We start from the raw sequence: 13,157 nt of genomic DNA, 5'->3' as shown, positions 1-13,157 counted from the left end.
CTGAGTCAGTCAGTGAGTCCTGGAGCTACCGCCGGGTTAGCCAACAACTAGTCAGTGGTATTCTGGCATTTGGAGTGTACTAATTGTGATACTGCAGATAGCAGTAACCGTAAATCTGTAATTTTGGTGATTGTAAGTGCGAATGTGAAATAAAATTCGCTATATAAAATACGGCGTGAAGTTATTTGTCGCGATAGACGCCCGATACGCGACAGTATGTATGTATTTTTTGTATACAAGTATAATACCTTTTTCTTACTGCTTGTCTCGTTAACTGCTCACCGGAGATTTCTTTCCGAATAGCCCTCGTATGTTCAGTTTGTTTCTATTGATTCCGATAACTGATCCGTTCATGATTTTGTGCCCAAACCTTTGCAGGAGAAATTGTGATGTTGTAAGTATGCTATTTGATAAATGAAAAGAAAGCATGATATTATCAAATGTAGGGGTGACTATTGACGGGGTTCTGATTTGTGAATGGATTTATTGACCACTTATACACACGATTCGGAAATACAAGCAATTACATAGCCACCACTAAGCTCCACAGTTCACAAATCACTGCAGTACTCGCTAAGTATTTTCCTGACTGCCGTGTTTTCACCAGCCGTTCCCTAGAAGTGGCTTCTAACAGTGGTAGTTCTTCAGCTTCATGCGCCCAGGTCCACTCTTCACAGCCTCCCATGCAGAACTCGACTGAAAGAACCTTATTTCTTGCTTATAACATCTCGGCACGGACCACGTAGAAACATTCCGTTTCCACTGTTGTAGTCTAACTGTTGTATTATTAACAATCTGCTATCTAGCAAATGGAACGTGTTTACCGAGCCGTTATCCAGAAACGGTCGCTGTTTAACGAGTCACCACTTAGCAACGGTTCTGTAACCCACAATATGCTCGCTGCCGAGTATTTTGGCCCAATCGGAAACTCTTTAGACTTGTATCGGGGGGGGGGAGGCTCTGGAACGAATCTCGGACGGGACACAGGCTACTCTAACTGAGGTTTCTCACTTCCCATGAAAATTCTGGGGTACTACCTTGAAATATGGCATTGCCACTTCCTTACATAGCATTTCCAATTTGTTATACACTATCATTCTACTATTCGGTGCTCTATATACACGTATAGTCTGAGATGTTGATAGCATCGTCAATCAAATTATGAGTAGAACATGCTTTCTGTGGCAAGTTTTGGTACGAACTTTGCTGAGACGGGAAACGCTTCTGACTTGAAGTCTACACGGGAGAAGAACCTCTGCAGTACAAGAGGCCAGGGTTGCAACATTATTTATCGGGAGAAAGTTTCTCACCAGTGCCTGTAAAATATGAACATTTCATTTACATCGGTTATTAATTCTAGCTATCCGTGTGAACCAGTGATTTTTTGTGAGGGAGCAGTGCACAAATGCTGGTGGCATGATAGCTTACTTTCTTACCGACAGGGCAGGTGGTATGATAGCATACCCGCTTACTGACCGAGCCCTCGGCACTGGCGGCAGCCATTTTGTATCAATAGAGTTGCCTCCGGGCACTGTGGCAGCAGTGATGCTTCATGACGTCACGGCGGTTATGTTGCCCGCCAATAGCATTGAGCTGTACCCCCGTGCTCATGAGCCTCATGAGTGAGGAGCTTCTTGGTTTTCGCCAATCCCTCTAGGCAAATTCCAGGATAGTACCTTGAAACAGACATAACCGCTTCCTTCCATATCCTTACAGATTTATCATTCCATAGGAAGCACTACTTCCTCTGAAGGAATAATCGTACTTGGATCATTAATTCAGACGTCCTGTAGTGTAATTCCAAAACGAGTATAAGACAAGACAGTCATCTGTGAGTATGCATATCCACGCTTTAAATGTTCACGCTTGGTTGCGTTCAATTTCAGCATACAATTTAATCCTGGTTCACAGTGGTCTTTGGAACGAAACAAGACTTCAAAAATTGGTAATGTATTTGACTACGTAGTAACTTGAGCACGCATGAAGCGCATGAACATGAGCAGCACCAGCTATGTAGAAATCTAGAAAGAAGAATCCTCATCACTCTCATTCGAGCTGTAGTAACGACTGGTTGGTTGTATTCTCAGGTAAGTACCGGTACAACATTTATCTTCATTTCTCAATTTATGTAAGTTTATCATGTTTTGTGGCATTGTCAAAATAACTGTAAATATAATGTTATATTTTAGCGTCCTGCTGCACTGATTCACGTTCGTGATGTGTATTTGTACCGACCGTCTTACAGTGCACACAATTTCACTTTTCTCCTCACTACATGTTTCGGCACTAATGTCCCATCTTTAGGTGTGATTTTATTTACGTCATGGCATACAGTGCAATGGTTTGACGTAAATAAAATCACACCTAAAGATGGGACATTAGTGTCGAAACATGTAGTGAGGAGAAAAGTGAAATTGTGTGCACTGTAAGACGGTCGGTACAAATACACATCATGGACACAGTAATATGCTAGTCTTAAGATTTGAGGTTTTCACGGCGGTGACTATGAAGTCTTCTGGGATGTGGCACCGTGTAGATGTGGTGTTAACCGACGTTTCGGAGGAACCTATCTGCTTGCACCGGTTCTCATCGTCTCTTCGCTTGCGGATTTTCTTATTTTTCCTTCTACCCTGAAGATGGAGGCGATACGTTCCTCCGAAACGTCGGTTATATTCATGTTAGTCTTAAGTTTCGAATATATTGGTGTGTCATCAGAATATCAGAGGATTTCAGACAGAACTGATGGTTGATTAATTGTTATTAATACTGTATACTCATCCAATTTTCCATGTTTAACTAATTGCCGCGTGAAATTGCCAGAAATTTTTAAGACTGTACGACTTTCTGTAGAAACTAAACTCTGGCGGAAGGAGGAGTGAGCATTTTGGTTAAAATTTACCAAAAATTAATCAAATATAATTAATCACGAGAGAAGCAGGACATGCAATGTACGCCTGTTGTTCCTGTTCATTTGTGAACGAATATGACAACTTGCGAACTAGGCGTTCCGCTTTTGCTGTATCCCTTTTTAACAGAATTTAGAAACGCGGCGATGTTCTGTTTTCTGATGAGTACGCAAATTATCCGAATTCATAATTGAGGAATGTTAATATCTTAAGTAAAGAAAAGTCTCATTTCTAACAGAAATTTGAACACAATCTTCCCCATGCTATGCAGCATTTCGCATTCATTGAAATTATTAATTGGTGGTCAGCCAGTTTCATTCCAGAATCAACAACTGATGGAGGAAATGCCACTTCTGACGTTCCTGTAGACTGCTGTGCTATGCACTTCTTTCTCTAAATTCTTCAAAGTATAAGTTTCAGCTGCACACAGATAATTCGCTGTAGAATATGAACAGCTTTTGAATGATGTATAAATTAACTTCATAAATCAAGAGGGCAATTTGTCATTCATGTCGACATAAATCTCCATCTTGCCGAAAGTTACGTAAATAGTATTAGTTTTCTACTGATGTCACTTAATCTTAAGTCAACTATAAATCAAATTACTGCAGTATGCATATTCTCAGTGATAGTAGACCTTGTAAAGATAGTTTTAGAAACACCAGGCTAGCTATTACATAGGAACATGATACCGAAAAAAAAAAAAAAAAAGCATCTTCGATTGGAGTGGCAGTGTGTAGGGAGTTCAAGATTTTGAAAAAGTATCGGACAATACAGGTCAGGTGCAACTAAAGAGGAAAACCCTAACAAAGTACACTCGTGAATTTTTCAAAGATATCATTAGAAAAAGTGCGTGGTTTTTACTTAACTGCTAACTGACAAGCTGAAGTCCATGGAACTGAGTTATTGAGTCCAAGGATTTTATGGAGGCCGAAGGCTAATTATTGTGTTCACAAGAGCTTGTCACTGCTCCCTGTCCTGAGCCAGATAAATCCAGTTCGTCCATCTATTCTACGAATTAAAAAAAAAATCCTTATTTAATTCTTCGAAATGGTCTAATTCCTTCAGGTCTTCCTACCAAACACTATACACACTCCTCTCAGATGCATATTGCATGCCCTAGCCATATCACTCCTTGGTTCGATCATTCTAATATTTGGAGAGAAGCACAACTCATGAAACCCCCTCGTTATATCGTTTTCCCCAGCCTCGTCTTATTTCATTCTTCCTAGTCCAGAATACTCTCCTCAGCACCCTTTTCTCAACACACTGAGCCCGTGTTCTTTTCTTTAAGGTGAAGAATAGAATCTCACAGCCGTGTAAAAGTACAGGCAAAATTATAGTTCTGAATATTTTAATCTTTGTTTGTATATAGCAAGAGAGACGACAAAAAAAAATATGAATTGAACGATAACAAGACTCCCGGAATTTAACCTGACTTTAATTTCGTCAGAAGCAAAATTTTGATTTGTTACTGTTCGATCTTATATATTTTAAACCTGTCACATTTTCAAAAGATGAATTAGCTATCTAACGAGACATGAATCAATACATAGTTCTTTCCGTGTTTACTTCATCAGCCGCCTAAACTAGCGTCTATTAGAGGTACTGTGTTTTTGTTCATGATACTCATCTCCCAATAAATTATCAGCATAGGCCAGAGGCTAATGTGTCCCATTCAATTTCAATGATGTACCTACAACTGCCAGAATTCTGACTGCTGTGAACAGTAATCCGGAACTTATTAATTTCAAGAGTACAATTATATATTACGCATTGAAGAACGGATACTTTAAATTTGTCAGGCGAAAAAGAAACTCCTATCACATAGAGCGAAATTATAGCTTTCTGCCGCACCGGTCGCTCTAGGAATAATGCTCTAGAATTGTATTCCGGAAGTACTCTGCTGAAATCGCGTCCGAGACACCAAATACTTCCCAATCCGTCATTCATCTATCACCCTACTGTTCGATGTTATATAATCTCCAATACTGAAAGCATCGTAAAATAACGGGAAAAGAAAAATACTGTATTGTAGCGTCCATGTCTGTTTTCTGCGTTAATCCTCAAGGAAGGACTATTCGTGCTCGTAAACTCATTCTGACCAGAAATATGCGCTATATGTTCAGAGCCCATTAAAATAGATCCATGCCGTACTCCACTGATTGCATTGAGAATAACGATGTACACAAAACAGTCAGTGCGTTGTAAGCTGCCCTGTTTACTAATCTTCGTGCCTGGGTTCATTCCGCAGATATTAGAAATGCAGTATAACTAACGAGGCTTCACTGCAGTAAGTTCAGCTGGAGTCCCCGGGCTAGTTGGCTCAAGTTTAGTGTTTAGTGTTAGGTGCATTCCGCAGATATTAGGAATGAAGCATAAGTAACGAGTATTCACTGCAGTAAGTTAGCTGAAGTCACAGAGCTAGTTGTCTCACGTGGAATGCTTCTGGGTTGTATTCCGGGGATATTCAATTCGAATCCAGGCCCGGAGAGCCTTATACGCTGACTGAAGATTTTCGGCACATATCTGGAAAGCACCGAAACTAGGCTACGACCGCTTCCATCCAAATCCTTTTCAATTAATTTTTCACTACAATCCAATCATCGAGGCTAAAAAGTTTTGGTTACTGACGACAACCACAGACAAACTACAAATAAATTAATTTGTTAAAGATGCTGAAAGTATGTATTATATAATAAACGGACGTTAGTCTGAACGTAAAGTAAGAAGAGTATGAAAAGTGTAAGCATTGGAACATGCAAACGTTCTATACAACAGACGTGAGCCCATCCAAATAATATTACAAACAATTCTGAATATTCAGCAACTTTCAGTGTTTTACGGTTTTAGGAGGAATGGACAGTAAAAGGTAAAATTGTCCCTGTGCTTAATTAGTTAAGCACTATGCCATGAAGACATGGGGTAATGGAAGTACAAATATAGATGCACCTTTCTTGACCTCCTCACTAGATGGAAGTGAGTGCTCAGTTTCACGCCTCTGCCGCTTTACCCTCGGGAAAGGAATACTCGATACCCTTGGGATAGGAGGCTGGGTGGGCCGCAGAGTCGGTGTGGACGCAGTGGAGAAGAAAAAATCTTGCATTGCCGGGAATCAAACCCGGACCGTCATACTAAAATGTCGACAATAGAAGACGCAAATTAAAGAGCATTACAGTTCTAGACCGAAGAATACTGTCTTTTGGTATATAACGTTGTGTAGTGCATTGAAAGTCTAAGAGGAACGTATCTCCTCTATCTTCAGGGTCAAATAGGCCGAGCAAGATACCAACGTGAGAAAGCAGCTGGCAAGCCGACCCTAAAAATGGAGGCGGTATGTTCCTCTGAAATGTTGGTTGACTTTCAACGGACTACACGGACGTGCACGTAACGACGACGACAATAGGTTGAATGTTGGTGGAAAATTTGCTCGATACTAGTAATATCATATCTCAGCCAGAAATTGACTACCTCCATTTTTGCTCGAATGAAATCTTTGCTAGATTAAAGTAATTGTTTAAGGCCAATGAACATTAAACTCTGACAAAACAAACTTAATAGCGTTTGCTATTAGAACATGTTTAATCTGAACACGGGTTATGATGATAAAAGCAACTGACGAAATAGAAACTAATCTCTGACTTAAACAGGCAGTAATTTAAATTGGGGAAAAAAAAATGGAATGCACGCAGTATACAAATTAACTTCAACGAGCTTTGCTGTGAGAACAGTCGCCTCATTAATGAAAATACATGCATTAAAATTAGCTTGCTATGATTGGTTCTATTCCATCATATAATATGGAGTAATTTAACAGCAAGAAAATATTTAACATCCTTGGGAAAATCTTTAAAATTGCAGGTATTGAAAGAGTCTGTTCAAGAGAATAATTTGAGACATTTAATATACTTACCATAGCGTAGTTGGTTGAGGGACTGTGCTACAAGCCGGAAGTTCGCGGGTTCAAGTCCCAATGAGGTCATTGGATTTTTTCAGTTGACCTAGTACTTCCAGCCGCGCTGTGGCCCTGGGGTCGACTCAGCCTTTAACAGAAATGAGTACCAGGAATTAATTAAATAATTTCCTGGGGAGTAAAGCGCGGCCGGAGCGTAAGGCTGACAACCTTACCGCCATCTTTGATCCGATTGTCTAGATAATGTTGGACCGTCAACGTCTCACAACCCTATGAACCTTCACGGCCTGTTACAGGGATAGCTTTACATTTTACTTTACCCTTACCAGTGAATTCTTACTTTGATTACTATTGAAGTTGTGGATATGGCAAAGCTGCAAATTCATGCATATATAATATGAACACAACATAAATATGGCCTCCATATGCCGAACACTAAGCTCACTATGTGCCAGAAATGAGTGTACTATACAGGAAACAAAATCTTCCTTTTGCCATTAAACATTAAATCGTAATATAAACACGGTGAAGCCATCACAATCATTTTATTCCTGCTAGGTAAAATAACTAACCTTATTCGAATATTCTTAAAGTATTGTATGTATCTGTGAAAAAATTATTTCTCTCACAATTATTTTGCTTGGTTATGACTGTGTTTTATAAAAAGCCTGCAGATAGCTATATTTGCATATTTGTGTTAAGAACTGTGAAGAGTTTTCCTATACAATACGGAAATTTAAATTTGTATAGTATCTTCGTTACTGAACGTAATTTTACAAAATTTTCACAGAACGTTCCACAGACTTGTATAATTATCGTTTCCAACGCCAGACTTAGTAATAATATGGCGTCCGGTACGACGGATCAGAACGTGTTTTTCAAGAACTTTTGCTCTTCTGGAAATTCTTACGTTGCTGTGAAGAGACAGTATCGTCAAGAGTGTTCTATTCTTTTCGCACTCTCGAGAGAGAGACTTTCTACCCGATTATTAAACAATTTGAAGAAAGAGTGTGTGATTAACTTGGCGAAGGGACGTAAACATAGGTCATCTCTTCGCACGGATGGATTTGTTAGTACGCGTACAACACGTGGGGGAATAGAAAGGAATCCGAGAAGTAGTGTGCTAACGTTTAGCACAGTAGACTGGCGTCTCAACCAGCGCTGTCGTGATGACTTGTTTCCCTACAGAATTAAGCCAATTCAGTCGCTCTCAGAACATGGAATGGCAAGACATTACGATTTTGCGAGGGAGTACGCAGTGTTACTGGAGCGCAGTCCCCCTAGTCTTGAATGTAACATTATTCTCCGATGAAGCAGACTTCCACTTGGATGGTTACATTAACAAGTGAAATAACTGATTTTGTGCCTCAAAGAACACACGACTGACTGTTAACAAGCAACTGCATCCATATATATATATATATATATATATATATATATATTTGTGTGTGTGTTTGTGTGTGTTTGTGCGTGTTTTTGTGTGTTAGAGGGGGGTGGTATGGCGTGCATTATCAAGCATTGGAATATTCGGTTCCGTGTTAATCAATGGTACAGTCACTTCTGATGTTTACCTTAGTCTGCTGAGGGCAGAATTTGCCCCTTTTCCAAATGAGATAGGCATTGCAGTGAATTCAGCCTTGCTTCATCAAGACAGTGAGAGATCTCACGCGAGTAAAGTCGTACATAGCTCTCTGTGACGTTTTCGAGAAAACAGTCCAGACGAAGCAGTATCCTGCGCTGTTTGAAGAAGGGTGTTCATGGCCACCAGTCTTACCGGACTTAAACTTTTGCGACGTTTTCCTTCGGGGGTACTTGAAGGACAGCGTGTTTCAGAAAAATCAGCCCAATGCCGTGTCGAATACTGCCATTCAATCAGAGACTGAGGCCCTTTCAACAGAAACTGTAACCAAGGTTGTAACAAATTTGTTCTTCGTTCACATAAAAATAGTGTTCCAGTGATCTTCGAGGATATGACATAAAAGAGTTTTAGTGTAATAATTTTTAATTGTGTGTATAATGATTTTTTTATTGTTTCTACCAGTTCACAAGAAGGGTGATAAAACTGTAGTAATTATCGGGGGATATCACTGCTGTCAACTTCATATAAAATCTTATCCAATATCCTTCTCTCAAGGTTAAGTCCATACATAGATGAAATTATTTGGGATCATCAGTGTGGGTTTCGAAGTAACACAACTACTGTTTACAATTTTGCATTTGTCAGATATTGGAGATAAAAATGGAAGTACAATGAGACAGTATATCCGCTATTTGTAGACTTCAAGAAAGCCTATGATTTAGTTAGGAGGGAAGTATTGTACAATATTCTGACAGAGTTTGGGATACCCATGAAACTAGTTAGTCTGATTAAAATGTGATTAAGCAAAACGTATAATAAAGTCCGTATAGGTGAAGATTTGATAATTTCCCTACCCAGAATGATCTAAAGCAAGGAAATGCTTTATCGCCACTGCTTTCCAACTTAGCTTTAGAATATGCCATTAGGAAGATCCAGAAAAACCAGGTGGAACTGAGATTAAATGGGACACATCAGCTGTTGGTGTATGTTGTTGATGTGAATCTACTGGGTGGTACTGTAGGTACCATAAAGAGAAACACACAAACTTTAATTGACGCTAGTAAGGAAGTCGGTCTTGAAGTAAACACAGAGAAAACTAAGTATATGTTGCTGTCTAGTCACCAAAATGCAGGGCAAAATCATGACAAAAAGATATGTAACAGATATTTTGAAAATGTGGCACAGTTCAAATATTTGGGAACAACGATAACAGATCAAAACTTGATTCAGGAAAAAACTAAGAGGAGACTGAACTGGGGTAATTCTTGCTACCATTCAGTCCAGAAGCTTTTGTCTTGTTGTTTGCTGTCAAAAAACATAAAAATTAGAATAAAAAACTATCATTTTGCTTGTGGCTCTGTATGGGTGTGAAACTTGATCTCTGACATTAAGGGAGAAACATAGGAGTTGAGGGTGTTCGAGAACAGGGTATTGAGAATATTTGGACCGAAGAGAGATGAAGTAACAGGAGGTTAGAGAAAACTACATAATGAGAAGCTTCATAACTTGTACTCTTCTCCAAGTATAATTAGAATGATCAAGCCAAGAAGGATGAGATGGGCAGGGCATGTAGCATGAATGGGGGAGAAGAGGTATGAATATAGGGTATTGGTGGGAAAACCATATAGAGGGAGACCACTGGGAAGACAAAGGCGTGGGTGGGTGGAAAATAATAAAATGGATCTTGGAGAGATAGGGTTTGATGTTATGGATTTGATTGATCTGGCTCAGGATAGGGACCAGTGGAGGGCACTTGTGGACATGGCAATGAACCTTCGGGTTCCATAAAATGCTGGGAAATTCTTGAGTAGCTGCACAATTGGCAGCTTCTCAAGAAGGGTTCAGCTCCATGAGTGAGTGAGTATAATGATTTTTTTTTAAGTTTTGTATAACTGCGTTGAGCAACAAAAGTTGTATAAATTTTGAAGTGTCATAATAAAGAAAACGCCCTGTATTTTTTACATCTTTTACCTTTTTGTCTTAGTCCAATAGAGAATCTCGGAAATGTAACAGTGTGGTAGTGCAATAAAGTATTTTGTTTTCTATTTGTTGCAGTATACATTGGCAAAAGAATGGCAGATAATCCTCAGGTAAACTGTTCAATGAGTATGAAATGTATGAGAAGAGATTTTCCTCTAGAAATAATGACAACAGTTTTGTGTGTGTGTTTTTTAGGATACAGAAAATCAGTATGGAGGATGTATGGGACCTGGAGCTATGTACGTGACAATTACTTCAGCTGATGGCCATGAATTTATTATAAAACGTAAATATGCCGAGGCATCAGAAACATTCGAAGCCATGATTGGTGGTCCTTCTGAAACTCCTGAGAATGAACCCTTGCGTGTAGACATGAAACGTTATCAGTAAGTATTAAGGGAATTCATGATACAGGTGACTTCAGTTTGAATCAAGATTTTAAGAATTGATGTACCTAAAATATTCTATTTATCCTTTCAGGTCGCATGTGTTGCAAACGGTGTGCACGTACTTGATATACAAAGTGTACTACACAAATAGTACTACTGAGATTCCGCTATTTCCCATTGCTTCAGAAATGTCTCTAGAACTTGTGGACGTAGCGAACTACTTAAATTGTTAATTTATTGCTGGATAATCAAATGTTACTTAACCTTCTTATGTGCAGCGCATGTTCTAGCATCTACATTCTTGGAATATCCCCGTGTGCCTTACATGTGCATTAAATGATAAATTTGAAAGATTTGCACGAATAATCAGAATTTCCCTAATTGAGCATGAGTAATTGTTTTGACATTTTGAAATGTATCCTTGATATTTGTTTTAATTTGTGTGGTGTTAGTGATACATTCCTCATTTGGATGATTGGATATATCCATTATTGATGAATGACATTGTGTTGATTTAATTCTTGAATAAATTTATATACGGAAGTCATGCTATTAACACAATGAATATATAAATCATTTACAGAAACTCCTTATACATGTATAAATGATTGTTTATTGTACCTTCTGAATCCAATGAAAAACCTGAAGTGACGTTGTTTGGATGACTATGACTACTTCCACCAAAACAGTATTTTTGTATTTTTACGTATTATTTAGGGAAGAGATTAGTTTCCTTCGAGAGTTAATTCGTGTATTTATATACCAAAGTTTCAGATTTTGAATTATTATAATTTGAAACACAAACATTTCATTATGTGATTATCACTGTATTTCATTCATGGAAGAATGTAAACATGGATGTTATGCTTATATTTCCAAATTTGCATATTCAGCACTCGAAACACCCGAAGATTATCAAATTCACATGTTCAAGAAAATTATTGAAGAAAGCTCCCTCCAGCCTGAATTTGCAGATCTATATGTATACACCCACTCACTCATGGAGCTGAGCCCTTCTTGAGAAGCCACCAATTGTGCAGCTACTTAATAACTTGCCAGCATTTTATGGAACCCGAAGGTTCATTACCATATTCACAAGAACCCTCCACTGATCCTTATCATGAGCCAGATCAACCCAATCCATACAATACAATCGTGTCTAAGATCCATTTTAATTACTATCTAAAAGTTTGTGACGATTGTAAATTGCTACAAGTAATATGTTTTTGGACATTATCCATCGTCTTTTCTATTTTTAAAAAAACTGTACCATTTCTTTTTAAAACACAAACGTTTCGGAGACTGGATTCTGTCCCCGTCCTCAGGTAAAACCTACTCAGTTGGGTCCAATACACAGAGTTAGCCCCCCTATCTCCGGACACCTATGCCAAGACACCAAGACCCCGGAAGCCACTCAGGGGTCCGAGAAATTTGTCATAAACTTATCCGACCGTGTTCTCACAGAATCTGAAGAATTCAATCTCAAGAAAGGGCTGAATTTCGCAATAACCAACAGAATGTCTAATCTTGACATGGCATGTGCGGCAGAATCTGCTAGGTCCAAACTTCCCCCCACCTTGGGTATGGAGTTCAGTTGGCTGATCCGGTGTATGTTAGAGAAAGCAAAACCCTTTTCATCTAATATGACGAGGAGGNAGATCTGAAAGTCTGTGAGGATGGAATATTACTACAAAACAACAGGCAGGTACAAATTCTACAACTGACAAGGGAAACTGCACGGTGGTGTTGAATGAGTCTACTTACAAGGAGAAGATAGCCAGCCTCCTAGATTCAGGGTGTAGCCGCCCTCCGACGTACAGCTGCCATGGCCTTGCTCGAGCTTGGGTTCTTCTCTCAGGATACGGGTGCTTCGGAGATGGGAGTGGAACACACTTCGGGGTTAATGAATCCGGGATCTCCAGAACACTGAATATCGTACTTTTAATTTAAAATTTCATTCACTTGTTAATCTGTGCATCGTCCTTGAAGCTAGCCGCTCCGTCCGCCCTACTCGCTACCCTACTGTTAAACACGTCTTTCTTCTATATCTACCTTTCAACTACTGTCCTCCTCCACTCCCTATAACCGACTTCTATCTTTTCAAGTCCCCCAGTTGGCATCGGAAAAACTAGAAAATAAAAAGAGAAAGCCAAGGGTCAAGCCCGGCATCTGACCTACATTTTAAAGAAGCCCATAAATTTCTGTGGGTCTTCAAGGAACCCAAGACCCCTCCTGGCCGGTCTCGCACACGGTCAGTTCATGCGTTTATGATATACTGGGAGTAAACAGGCGACATTAGGGACAATAATGGCACCCTTAGCCTAAGGAGGACAATAGCTGAATTACAACTAGGTGGTCCCGGGATGGTATCTCGCCGATGGAGCGTCTCT

The 13,157-nt window shown here is 39.4% G+C and overlaps 1 protein-coding gene across 1 annotated transcript; it reads left to right on the top strand.

Moving 5' to 3' along the window:
* The first annotated feature begins 1,654 nt into the window (after window positions 1-1,654).
* LOC111867529 (elongin-C) lies at window positions 1,655-11,323 on the top strand. Its single transcript, XM_023857501.2, has 5 exons — window positions 1,655-1,831; window positions 1,912-2,087; window positions 10,454-10,488; window positions 10,574-10,764; window positions 10,859-11,323. The coding sequence occupies exons 3-5, from the start codon at window positions 10,471-10,473 to the stop codon at window positions 10,998-11,000; spliced, it is 351 nt and encodes a 116-aa protein (XP_023713269.1). The 5' UTR covers window positions 1,655-1,831; window positions 1,912-2,087; window positions 10,454-10,470; the 3' UTR covers window positions 11,001-11,323.
* Window positions 11,324-13,157: the final 1,834 nt, after the last annotated feature.

This window comes from Cryptotermes secundus, unplaced genomic scaffold (assembly GCF_002891405.2).
Source record: "Cryptotermes secundus unplaced genomic scaffold, Csec_1.0 scaffold1316, whole genome shotgun sequence".
NCBI classification, from domain to species: domain Eukaryota; kingdom Metazoa; phylum Arthropoda; class Insecta; order Blattodea; family Kalotermitidae; genus Cryptotermes; species Cryptotermes secundus.
This window is presented reverse-complemented; position numbering and strand designations above follow the sequence as displayed.